This window comes from Plectropomus leopardus, chromosome 20 (assembly GCF_026936395.1).
Source record: "Plectropomus leopardus strain MGB_pleo_1.0 chromosome 20, ASM2693639v1, whole genome shotgun sequence".
Taxonomy (NCBI): Eukaryota; Metazoa; Chordata; class Actinopteri; order Perciformes; family Serranidae; genus Plectropomus; species Plectropomus leopardus.
In genome coordinates this window covers 5,946,297-5,959,890 of record NC_142195.1, presented here as the reverse complement: position 1 = coordinate 5,959,890, position 13,594 = coordinate 5,946,297, and the positions used below count along the sequence as shown (strand labels likewise).

The 13,594-nt window shown below is 40.0% G+C and overlaps 1 protein-coding gene across 14 annotated transcripts in view; it reads right to left on the bottom strand.

Annotated features, from left to right (window-relative positions):
- fcho2 (FCH and mu domain containing endocytic adaptor 2) overlaps nucleotides 1–13,594 on the bottom strand; it is a 66,246-nt gene that overhangs the window by 37,289 nt on the left and 15,363 nt on the right. For all 14 annotated transcript variants that reach the window (XM_088071510.1, XM_088071512.1, XM_088071515.1 and 11 more), the window contains exons 3-7: nucleotides 11,780–11,854; nucleotides 11,534–11,675; nucleotides 7,925–8,077; nucleotides 6,550–6,654; nucleotides 4,565–4,663 (exon numbers count right to left, since the gene is read on the bottom strand). In XM_088071510.1, coding sequence (XP_087927636.1) covers nucleotides 4,565–4,663; nucleotides 6,550–6,654; nucleotides 7,925–8,077; nucleotides 11,534–11,675; nucleotides 11,780–11,854 — 574 coding nt within the window. The remainder of the gene's footprint in view (nucleotides 1–4,564; nucleotides 4,664–6,549; nucleotides 6,655–7,924; nucleotides 8,078–11,533; nucleotides 11,676–11,779; nucleotides 11,855–13,594) is intronic.

Genomic DNA, 13,594 nt, shown 5'->3' with positions numbered 1-13,594 from the left:
TATTTCTAATATTTTTTTTGGTAATTGGCCTGTGGAGACGTACTGTACTTAACTGTGATTCTATTGTGTCGGGTTGAATCATTGTTGTTGGCTCTGTGGTCTGCTGATGCCCTTTGGGCAGTATCAAAGGAAGGATAGTGTTTGTTTGCTTGTTTGTTTTGGATGTGCATGTGTGCTTGTGTGCTCACTGAGGGGGAAGTGAAAGCGATGTATAGGCATGGGGATGAAGAACAGCGGCTGACTGTGCCATCTCACCAAACCATTTAGATGTGCGTGATACTGTAAGCGTAGAGTGGCTTCGCTATCAAACAAACACACACGCAAACACACACATATGTGTCTGCCCCCCGGGCCCCTGTGGCGAGGTGGAGTGCATTAGCCTTCTGTGCCCTGGCAGGAGAGGATGTTGGGGAGGGTGGGGGGTGATGTGGGTGAGGGGCTGCCGCGGTGAGGAAGTATGCTCGGTGCAGCACACGCGATCTGTCAGGTGCTGCTGCCATGACGGAGGGCAGTAATGTCATCAACCTGCGTGCCCTGCTCGCCTCTCGCACACACGCACAAAGACACGCAGGCACATACTCACACACACCTCGTCTCTCAGCCACATGCTCAAAACATGCATCTGCCTTCAAGGGATCCACACACACACACACACACACACACACACACACACACACACACACACACACACACACACACACACACACACACATGCGCACTTACAAAAACAAACATAGCACGCAAACCTAACAGACACACCTGCCCTTAATGTGAGATTAAAGGGACAGTTCACCCTAAAATCAAAAATACATATTTTCTGAGCTTCCCTGTAGTGCTATTTATCAATCTAGACAGTTTTGGTGTGAGATGCAGAGTCTTGAAGATATTGACCGTAGAGACGTCTGCCTTCTCGCCAATGTGATATAAATAGATCGCACTCAGCTCGTGGTGCTCAAAACTAAAAAAAAAAACACAAAACAAAACAAAAAATTAAAAAAAAACTCAACAGCAATGTCTCTTTCCAGAAATCATGACATGATGATTCAAGGTAATCCACAGACCTTGTTGTGAGCAGTTTTATGTAGGAACTATTTTCTTTCTGTGGAACGACACTATTATTATTTTCATCATCTGTTACTCAGTCAATTATTTTCTGGATTACACAATTAGTTGTTTGGTCTGTGAAATGTCAGAAAATGGTGAGAAATGTCAATCAGTTTCCTAAAGCCCGAGATGACATCTCTGAATGTCATGTTTTGGCCACAACCCAAATATATTCAGTTTAATGTCACAGAGGTGGATATAGATACCAGAAGATACGAGAAAATATTTACATTTACGAATCTGGAAGCAAAGAACTTGTACTTTTTTTTCCTTTCAGAAAACCAACTCAAATTTATTGGATTATTCCACTATCAAATTGGTTGGCAATTATTTTAATAATTAAAAACAAATCAATGAATCATTGCATGTTTAAATTATAAGGAGTCCTCCTTGGCTGAGCTGTATTGTTTGCTAGCTCAGTGATGCTAGGTGAGCGAGCAGTAGTTGCACGCTTCCTTCTGTGCGGTGAAACACTTGGCAGGTGACGTTCGGTAGGAAGAAAGTAGTTCCCAGATTAAAAATTGCTCACATGAGGGGTCATGATTTCCGGAAAGAGACATTGCTGTTGAGTCTTTCAAATTGATTTTTTTTGTTTTTTAAGTTTTGAATACCACAGGGCAAGTGCCATGTAGTTCCATTATATTTAAGAGAAGGCAGACATCTCTACGGCCGAAATCTCCAACACTTTGCAACTCACACCAAAATAATCTCGATTGATCAATAACACTACAGGTAAGAGGGGAAATATGAATATTTTAATTTTTGGATGAACTGTCCCTTTAAAGCTCTCCAAACAACACTCTTTACTTCTTTCTATTCCTATTTGAACTTAATATATCTATATATGGTATTTTCTATTCTTTACACTGCTTTCTCTCTCCTGTTCATCCTTTCTAACCCTCTTACCCTTCATGCCCACTGAGCTGATACTGGCTGAGTCTTGTCTGAAAATACCTGAGAGGTTGACATGAAAACTTGTTGATTTTTGTGACACCTTCGGTTACAGGTCCCCTTTGCTTTGGTTTCATGCACTGCACTTCCCTGCAATCACTCGTCTCTGGATGTTTGATAGGCTTAGACTGACAGCAGCCCCAACACTGGACTCCACTATTGGGAAAGTAATTCCCTTGTACAACAGTCAAAGTCAATACTAACTCCTCCGTTGACCTGGTGGGATCGTAGACGGCCATGTCTCCTCTCATAAAGAGGTACACATGTCCTCAGCCTTTCCTTTTCACCTGCCAGCGGGGAGCTTTGCTGGGGGTGTAACACACACACACACACACAAACACACAAACACAAACACAAACACACACACACACACACACACACACACACACACACACACACACACACACACACACACACACACACACACACACACACAGAGATTCATGCTACACCAGCCCAGATGTGCAGGCCTCTTTGCAGGCGCTTGACCATCCTTAAGAATCTGCTTTTGCAGCGAGAATATTGTCCCAATATCTCTTTGTACAAGTAAAACACTAAACAAGAAGAAAAAAAAAAGATTCACTTTCTGTTTAGTTCCCCTCCAGAAAAGGGCTGTCTGTTATATAGTCTGTTATATATCTAGATAAATGACACTTGGGATCTACTGTTCAAGTTGCGTGAGAGTTTGTAAACAGATGTGGTTTTGCTATTGTTACACACGGACACCTATGAATCAATTCATAAAGACTTTCCATTTCTAAATTCTTCATTCACCGTGGAGGCACGCAAGAAAAAGTTTCGTCACAAATTCAACATAAAACAACGTGAGTGTTTCACGTACAAATGGTCATTTGGGGAGTGAAGTATTCCTTAACTTCATCCAATATACATTACAAAAAGGGATTTAGACTCTGTAAGAGAGATAGTCTATGATTTTTTTGAAGCCAGTGTATATTGTGGTATTAGAGTTAATACAAGCTCAGGAACCTCCCTTGATATCTGCAAAGTATTTGTTGATTTACTTATCTGCACTCCCTTAGCACATATGTTATATCATAGTCAACCACTGAAAACCATAAGGTGAGGTTTTATTTACTTTCCTTTCCCTCGAGTGCGGCAAAACTGTTGTAGTAAAACTGTAATCTCATCTAGCACACAGCAGTAATCTAAACACAGCTAATACATTTGTAAATTTATTTTATCATGAGTCTAATGCTAATGGACTGGGTGTGTGTGGGTTTTCACCATATGTCATTAACAGATTAAATTGGTTAGGAAAATATTACTGAAGAAATACAATCTGTTGGAGAAAATGCAAGAAAAATATCTGTTTCAGAGGTTAATATTCAAACTGCTTCTTGCTGAAAAGACAATAAAGGCTTAGACAAATGGTAGCAGCAACACAAAGAAAAATCACTCCAGCGACACAGCATTGAGGCTGCATGTCTTCAGTGCGTGTTTCATAATGTGTGTGCACATCTATCTAAAACAGCACTCACAATATTCTATATTTCAAATGCAAGTATATGCAGATGTATGATTTTGTCTGTGTGTTTGCTTGTCAGCATGAATGCCTGTGGGCTCAGTGACTAAGCACAATGTGGCAGAGATAAAACTGGTCCCAGCCTCTCTCCTCCCTCCCGCCTCTTTCGCCTCACCCGTGTGTGATAAGAACATAGCCATGGTTCCTCACAACCTGGTTTGAAAAGTTTTTATTTATTCATTTTTTTAATCACTGAATCACTATTTCTTAGACTGCTCTGTTTTTTTTGACCACTTGTCTTCAGGCAGTATTTTAATTTGGCTCAGCAACAGGCAGCAGCACTGCCCATCTCCCGCTCAGAAGCAGGAACAGTGGGGCTGAATAACCTGCGGTAGCCTGTCGCTCCACATTCTTTCCAAGTTGCCGCACGAGATGCAGGCTGGACCGAGATGCTCTTGGTGGAGCTGTGTCGCCCTCTGCGGGTGATACGAGAACTACAGCAGCAGCATCAGGACAGAGCTGCTTCAGATTAATGAGAACACAGCAGCAGATTGTAGCTCATCCTGAGTTATTCTGTGTGGCGCTCCTAAGTATGATTGCTGAATAAATAAATAAAAAGAGAACTCTGGTTATTAATAAAGTTGAGAATGATGTCTTAGAGTCTCCACAATTTGATTTGATTAAACTTGATGCCACTTTCCCAAAACCTAAACACACTCTCCCAGAAACAAACAAGCCTCTGTAGCGCCTTTAACTATCACTCACAGCATTTGGCAAGTGTTTGGACTTCTGGAGGTGTTTTAGATACGCTGAGAGGGAGTTTTGATCACTTTTTAATTGCTCGGCATAAAAGGCTGAATGGACCATTTCCTGGTTCTCAGTTAAACGATTAGCGAGATCAAAGACGACACTAATTGATATGACACACAGTGAACCCAATGAGCGGAGCCTCAGGTCAACAAGACACCTACTCCACCCACAGGAATGTTTGAGAGGATGTATGTGCGTGCGTGCAGACACACTCACCTCTCCGATTTGAATGTGCGTTTCGTCGACCGACTGCGAGTACGACTGGATGATCTCCTTCATGTGAAGGATGTGGTTCTCTTCGATGTCTTGGAATTTCTGGAAAAGAGGGCGAGAGGCAATTATGGCGCGGTGACAACAAATCAAATCAAATTAACTGCATGCCAACAAATCTGCATCGTGGGGGCATGAAAACAAAAATTAGGACAGTAAAGGGATAGTTCACATTTTTTTAGGTGGGGCTGCATGAAGTATTTATCCATAGTCAGTGCATTACACAGAGTAGATGTTGGCCAGCACACCTCCAGTTTGAAGAAGCAGCCAGGAAAACTGCCATGGAAGCTAAGAGATGTACCACTGTGGACGGGGGACAGCAGCATAATAAGTTTAAGTGTATACTGTATTAAGAATATTTTTTACTGCTTTAGACAGTTTATTACATACAGTAGATGTCAGTCTGTATGCTTCCAAGTTTGCATAAGCAGGCTCGTTCCCACACCGATGCTAAGAAATCTAAGGGGACGCCAAGGGGACAAACAAATGAATGAGGAAAGAGACGTGGGGGTTAGAGCCCCCCCGCCCCTTCGTGGTTGTTAATAAGGTCTCCCGTATAAACCAAATATTGAAATTTTGGGTCAACTTTATCTGCATTTTTAAACCATTTTCTCTCTTTCTCTTACTCCCAAATTTAGTTTTGTTTAATATGGAAAATTTTATACAGAAAATAAAGCAAAGTCATTTTATTATTCATATGATTTCTGAGTCAGGAACAGAACAGCCCTAAACTCCCATTGGCAGCAGTATGTTTCTTAGCTTCTGTATCAGACTCCAGCCTGCTTCTCCAAACTAGAGAATGTCAGTGTGTATAATTCACTGACTATGGATAAGTACCTCATACAACCCCACCTCAAAAACATCTGAACTCTCCCTTTAAGGAGAAAATGCAGCCTAGAAACTCCATTATTCTATTCCGGCTACTTTCTGTGTGTCTGTTTGGGTGGTCTGTTGCGCGCGCGCACACACACACACACACACACACACACACACACACACACACACACACACACACACACACACACACACACACACACACACACACACACACACACACACACACACACACACAGTTCCTCGCACAAGATTTTCATCATTTTGGCTTTGAGCAGCAGTATGGTGTAGATCACAACTTTAAATGCTACTATTTACTTCCATTTAAGTCAGACTCTGGTCTTCTGAGGTAAACCGAGGAGACTGAGTATAAATAATCATAAACTGGAAAATCAAAGTGAAGATGCAGGGGAAGATCTAACCACAGACACACAGATTCCTCTACATCTACACTACAGAGACACAAATAAAACTTTTGTCATTCACCACGGTAACAGCTAGCATACGCGCGCACACAGACCCACCCACCCACCGACACACTCAGACAAAGGGAACACACATGTCGGAGCCCCGGTGATGTCAGGGAGCACATGTGTTCAGTGTTTATAACTCATGTCCACATGTGCTGCGTTTGAGATGAGCCGTAGACTGCGATCCCGGGGAAGCGGGGCTGCAGCGCCGCTTTCTCTTGGGGGAAAACAAAACAAAAAAAAAGGCTAACTGGAACCATTTCTGGTGGCGGAGCTGCTGCGGTGCAGGAGGATATGGAGGCCCAAACTCTGTTGATCTGATTTTAATTTGGAGTTTATCTAATCAGGCCTTCAGATGGATCCAATCAGGGCTTTCCACAACGATTCCGTTGCGGAGGAAAAAACACAATCTGGAGATGATACAGGGCATGGAACAGGGAACACACACACACACACACACACACACACACACACACACACACACACACACACACACACACACACACACGGGAGACTGACGTATTACACAATGAAAGTGTTGCAGACCACAGAGACAGACACTAGACAGACTTTGTGAGCACAGATTTCATAAAGCACAACAGAAGAGAGAACGAGTCATCACAGTACCTGTGCAGTTTCTGCCATCTTCTGTTCAAACTCTGACTTCGCTGTGGCATATTTCTCCACATATGACTTGTAAGTCTCTGTGGCTTTTTTGGCTTTCACTCCAGCCTGCCAAACATAAACAGATAAATGGCTATCATCACTTTATCCCTTTAACGCCTTGCTCAACTGTTTGGTAGAGCAAATTTTGAGTCACGATATCTGAATGAAAAATGTGTTGAACTTAACTCAACGTGACTGAGTTATCTCTTTAACTCAGTTTAGGTATCTTTTTCAAAAAAAAAAAAAATCCACTAAATATTGATGTATCTTTAAAGACTTTGCCTTTCTGGTACACCTCCTACAGAAAGTTGGAAAAAAGTCACACCAGATATGACAGCTCTGTGTGGTGGAATTTTCAAAGGTAGACATATTTATTTGACATGTTATGATTTAAGAGGTCTTGATAAACATATTTATGTAACTTTATACAAACAAAATAAGATAAAATAAAATTTAAAAATATGCTCTACCAAATTGCTGATTTGGGCTCTTATGGTAGAGGAAGTGAAGCTAAGATAATGTCATTAAAATTGGCTATTAAGATATTCATTGTTGTATAATGATGCAGTGAAAGTTATCCATTATGCATATGGTGAAAAAAAATTGTAAGCATGATTTGTTTTTTTTACTGTCTAAAAACATGTTTTACCTTTTATGGTAAAAGTAGTGATGCTAAGGTAATACATTTGCATTTTTTATCAAATAAAAAAGGGATGAATATTCACTGTTGTTAAAACCATATATTTATTGTTAGTCTGTTATATATTTGGTGAAAGAAATTACACTGGTATGATTTTTTTCACCATTTCTTAGATGTTCTTAGATTTAAAGTATTGTAATGGCAAATAAGCATGGAAATAATATTAGTCCTGGTAATACTACTAATTCCATGGTCACAAAGTTATATATGTTGATATACTAACATATCAAAAACATTATGACAGTAAATGATTTTATTCTTAATTTAGATTTTTTTCTTTCTGTGTTACCATAACCATAAACGGCCATCTAGACCATCTGGTAGAGGTCGATATTACAAACACTATTGAGTCTGTTAAAAAAATAAACATAGTTTTTATTATTATAGCCCTAAGGACATAAAAAATGCAAAGAATTGCTTTTTTGCTTAGTGAGGCCTTAAGAGGGCATTGACTGTACACAATTCTGTTTCCCCATATCAACTAACAAATCAGCAAAGAAACAAGTTTCACTTCACATCTGAGAAGCTTCTGGGCTTAAAGTTTCTGCACAGACTTGAGTGTTAAAACACTTCATCATGCCTTATTACCATACCATGACTGTGTGGGTGTGTGTACGTGCGAATGTGACCTCCCACCTTGTCCACATCTCTCTGGGTGGCCCCCTCTTTGCGGAGGCGCTCCTGCTCCACAGTTTTGGCATTGTAGATCTCCTTGGACTTCTGCAGAGCCTGAGAGGTGGTCTGGATGTTCTGCACAGCCTCCAGAGTGGACGCCACTTCTTCTTTTGTCTGAAAACACACAAACGTCTTGTAGAGTAATTCAGCCAACACAACAGGCAGAATAACACTTGCAAGTGTCACCCATCGCTCTACCACTGTGATACTCAACACCCTGGACAAATGTGGCACCCAGTAGGGTGCTGGGTGGCCCCAGAACCTTTTCTTATTCACAATAAAACTAAAGTGATCTGCAATGGGGATTGTTTTTGTACTTTTAATATACATAAGGTGCCAGGGTGCATATCCTTAACCCGAGAAACATTCTAAAGTCCTAGAAACATCCAAAAATATGAGACATGCCCTAAAATCCCAGAAACACCCTAAAAATCCTAGAAATGCGCTGAAATCCGAGAGACATCCTAAAATCCGAGAAATGTCATAAATCCAAAACAATGTCTTAAAATCCTAGAAACGTCCTTTACCCGAGAAACATTCCTCAATCCAAGAAATGTCCTGAAATCCTCGAAACATCCTAAAATGCTGGAAATGTCCTTAAATCCTAGAAATTTGCTAAAATCTAGAAACATTCCTCAATCCAAGAAAAATTCTAAAATCCTGGAGACATCCTAAAATCCAAAAAATGTCATAAAATAAAAAAAAAAAAAAACGCGAAAAATCCTGGAAACATCCTAAAATCTAAGACATGCCCTAAAATCCCAGAAACATCCTAAAATCCTATAAATGTGCTAAAATCCTACAGACATCCTAAAGTCCAAGAAATGTCCTAAAATCCCCGAAATGTCCTAAAATCCTTGAAACATCTTTAAATCCTAGAAACATCCTTAACCTGAGAAGCATTCTAAAATCCAAGAAATGTCCTAAAATCTTCAAAACATCCTAAAATCCTAGAAATGTCCTTAAATCCGAGAAATGTGCTGAAATTCTAGAAACATTCCTTAATCGAAGAAGCATTCTAAATTCCCAGAAACACCCTAAAATCTGTGAAATGTCCCAAAATTACGAGAAATGTCCTAAAACCCTAGAAACATGTACGGGGCTGCTGCGACTGATCTCCTGTCATTTTATAAAAGTGGCCCCCCAATTTTAAGCAAGTTGAGGTTCCCTGCTCTACTAGTTTGACACATCACACAGTCAACACTTGTCCTGGAATCCCCTTATTTATTATAACTTAATGATGAAACAATAGATGCAATGGCAGTGTAGACAGAGGTCTTTCATGGCTGCAGCAAAACACTAAAGCAGTTTCATCCTCCAGCATGTGACACAGGACTGTTGAGCAGCAGAGCAGGAAGCAGTTAAAGCTATATACTGGCTGTTAAAATATGTATAAAAACTGCATTTGTTCTTAATAGACCACATTCTTCCATCTGTACAGCTTCCGAAAGACTTGAAGGACATAAAATGTTAAATATCAAGGGGTAATGACTTGGTGGTTTGTTTTACTCATTATCTTCCCTGAATCTGCATGGTTACTAATTTAATTTGCTTTAATTTTACTAATTTTGACACATTTATGGAATAAAGTCAACCACAGTAAGCAAAAGAAAACTGGTAAAATCCTAAATTATGAACACATACTGAGCACCCGCTCGACGATGGGTGTTTATTTTGTGTTATTCACACCGCTTAACTTCAGTATGAGCTGTGTCTGCAAGTTAGCCAAGAAACACAAAGCAGAGAGGAACAGGGAGTGAAGGGAAGTGACGGAGAGACACTGTGACAGCCTTTTTGTCATGCTGAAAGCACAAACATAACTCCACTGATTCCGAGCTCCAGTTTTACTTTGTGTTCTGTGGCCTCATGCATGAGATATGAACTGATGGTGTGTCTCAGCTGGGAGGAGAGACGGAGGAGTGAGGTGTAAAAGAAATGCTTCATGGAGTAGAACGCTGCACGCTAAGTTTTCTCAGGATGGAGTCAACTATTAAACTATTTCCTTTTCTTGTGGCGGGTTGTGAAGATTTGGAAATACTCACGAGATTCTTGCCTGATCTTGTGATTTTGGGGATTTTCAAAATTTTGCAAATTAAAGGACTTTAGCAGACATGGAGGAGGAGAGTGAGGTTGTAAAAAAAACAACTTGAAAATATTGTACTCAGTAACCTTACGGCCCAGACACATCAAACCAACATCAAAGAGTTAGTGGTGGCGAAGGTTGACTGTTGCATCGCCTCACGTTGCCTGTCTCAGTCAAAAAGTCGCACATGAACACACTGCAAAGACTACAACTAACAGCAAACTATCACAGAAGCTCTGCACCTGCATGAGAGGTAATAAAACTCCATACCAGCAGTCGGTTTAAATTTGCATTTGATAGGATGGTGAAGGCATGACCTGTCCTCCAGTCTTACTCTGCCTGTGACTGTCTCACCCTAATTCTAACCAGTCTCACTCATCTTTGCGAAACCTAACTAATCTCATCAATGAAGGCAACAAGTGACAGCCAATCAGAGGGAGCGTAGTGCGGGTCATGCCTTCGCCATCCTTGGAAATGCAAAATTTGCAAAGTGTGTACTCATCATTTAAAAAAGGAAAACCTGAAAACCGACAGGACGGATTAGAGGTGCTTGTTAGGAGGTTAGCACACGAACAACACGACGAGATGCTGAAAGAACAAATATTACTGACCGTGTGCTCGTGAACAATGACACAATCAATTACGAATCATTTCTGCTAAAGAAAAAAAATAATCTTACCTCATATAACAAGTTTGTCTTGATCTCACGCCCTCCTGACTTTAGTTTGTGTGTTTGCTTTCCTGTCTTCTGTTTCTGTTCGCATGCACTGAGCTCAACTGCTAATCAGAGAAATGTCTCTCAGCGACTAGTGCCAACTAGTGCAAGACACACTGCAAAAACTAGGGCGACAGACGCTCACCGAACGCCCGACACTGAGCAACTGCCAACAGTTGCTTGATGTTTCAGGGAACTTAAAGCTTCCATATTTAAAATAATAAAGTTGTTTTACAATTTAAAGTCTTTTGTTTTTAACTTATGAGGTGCAGTTGTTTATAGCTGATACGTATGTTTGGAAGTTCCAAATAAAACAAAGAAAAGAAAATGTGATGAAGTACAGTATAGTTATTTTAAACCACTTAGTTACTGTTTTGTGATATATGCTAATACTGCAGCAGAAAATTACATAAACAGTGATATGAAGCCATAGTTGACATCCACTCCATACTTTCACTCTAGAGACAACAACTAAAGAGCAAAACAACTCAGAACAGAATACAAAGAGGCGAGAGGAGGTCTTTATTAAACTGATTTCAAACTTTCCTCTGTGAAGACAAACTTCTGGCAACACTGGAGCAGCGAACTACTGTAGCAAATACTATAAAGGATAGTTTTAGGCATTCAGACTGAAATCTACTGTATGTAACAATAACTATGTAAAGGCACGCCACACAACCCCTGTTCAAAAGATCCCAACTATCCCTTTAAGACAGCATTCAAGATTTGAGAACACGATCGCTAAAGTTTCCTTCATTATCCATCTCCTTACCTTTTTGTGTGCTTTGGCCTGCTCCTCCACATACTTCTGAACCTCTTTTATAAGTTCCTGGAGTTTCCTCACCAGCTCCATGTGACAGCTGGCGAGCTTCTCTGTTGAGGATTTGAACACATCCCACACTGGCGCAAAAGTCCTAGGATGGAAGACGACACTTTAGAGGCAAGAACGTGGCCAGACATTTTCACATGAATTCATCCTGGTCTTTTCTTCAGGAAACTACAAACTGTTTGAACTCACCCGAGCTGAGAGAAGTTGCCAGCTGACTTGGCGAGTTTGGTCATAGACCTGGCATAGGCCTCTTCGATAGTGCTCCTAGGACAGAGCAAAAATACACAAAGACATATTACTTACTTACAAGTAGCAATTCTACCTTTGAAACAGTTTAAGGGATAATAAGACAAAGTTTTTACAAAGTATTTCCAACTAGGTTATGGCTGAAATAGGGCATGTCACTAAACAAGAGAAGATCCAAAAACACTGAGAACTTGCAACATAAATGTTTGACCACATGCACTGTGTGTGGGCAAATAAGCGTGGTTTGGCTTGTGATTTGTTCATAAACCTCATGTCCAAGCTGACGGAGTATAAGAGCCAGTGTTTGGATCCCCTGCTTCTCTCAATTTCCCTTTTTATTCCTTCATTCTGCAGCAAAGTGACAGGAGTATAAAGAACAAAAAAAAACTGCGGCAGTGTTATAGTGAAAGCCTGAATTATGCATGTCTCATTTAGCCAGCCTCTCTCTGCAGTCACGTCACAGGAGCAAGGTCAGCCAGGGGGAAACAGGACAATCTTACACACACACACACACACACACACACACACACACACACACTCATGCATCATAAACACACACGCAGGTACACATGGGCAAACATCCAGCGTAGAATAACACTAAAGATGGGACCAGCTAGAAAATGCATTATAGGCTCCATTTCCACTTCCACAAGTTTGTGTGAGCCCAGAGTGGCAGTTTATTTTTATACCATAGCATGTTGTAAAGTGCCAGGAGTAACCTCTGCCTTTCAATAAAACCATAAAAAAAGAACTTTTTCATACTTCTGGATCACAACGAATGAAAGTTAAACCTGTGTGTTGTGCACAGCAGAGTCACACACGTTACACACATAAATATTCTTCACAGTTCTTCTATTAGTCACACAAAGCTTTTGAGCTCATATTGAGATGTGCACTTAAAAAACATGCACTTGTTTCCAGAGGCGGAGACTCGAGTCACATGGCTTGGACTCAAGTCACAAATTTGATGACTTGACAAAATAAATAAAAATAATAATAATTTAAAAAAAAAATCTGAACACCAGTGACTTGCAACTTCACTTGGACTTTAGCCCTTTGACTTGAAAATACTCGATACCTTCAACCCAAGTCAAAAAAATCAAAGTATTCTTTATAAAAGTGTGTCATGAAGCGATTAATATCCTTTTATTTCCTGAATCAACAGACATTTTCATTAGTCTTTTTATTTCATTTAGACATAAAACATGCAGCAACATACATTATCTTTTTTTTAAATTAATTAATGATTATTTTTAAAATTTAGTTTTCATTACAAAAAAGTAACATATAAAAGCAAACTAATGGAACCATCTAATGCACACATAAACAAAACAAAACAACAAAAAGCCAGACTGTACATAGACACAGCCATGTTCGCCTATTACACTAAGAAAAAGGAAAAAATATGGGAAAGAATAACAGAATTTTCATGAAACAATGACATCAGATAATTGATGGAAACTGATATTTCTAACAATCGGCCCCAGGTATTCTCAGCTTTGTCCTGCAGACTCAGTGTGCCATTGGAATTCTCTCTATATGTTTGCAGTATCATTTTTAAGGAATAAAAGTCTAAACAAAAAATGTCTAACAAATTTAGGATGAGAAAGCAACACTTTCCCAATATGTGATAGATTAAAAGCAACAAAGACAGGACAGAGACATAAAAAATCATTCTGTTGTGGCACTGCTTAGTAGCACTGTATGTTATGAAAGTACTACTTTTTTTAAGTGACCATGTCTAGTAAAACTTGTTTT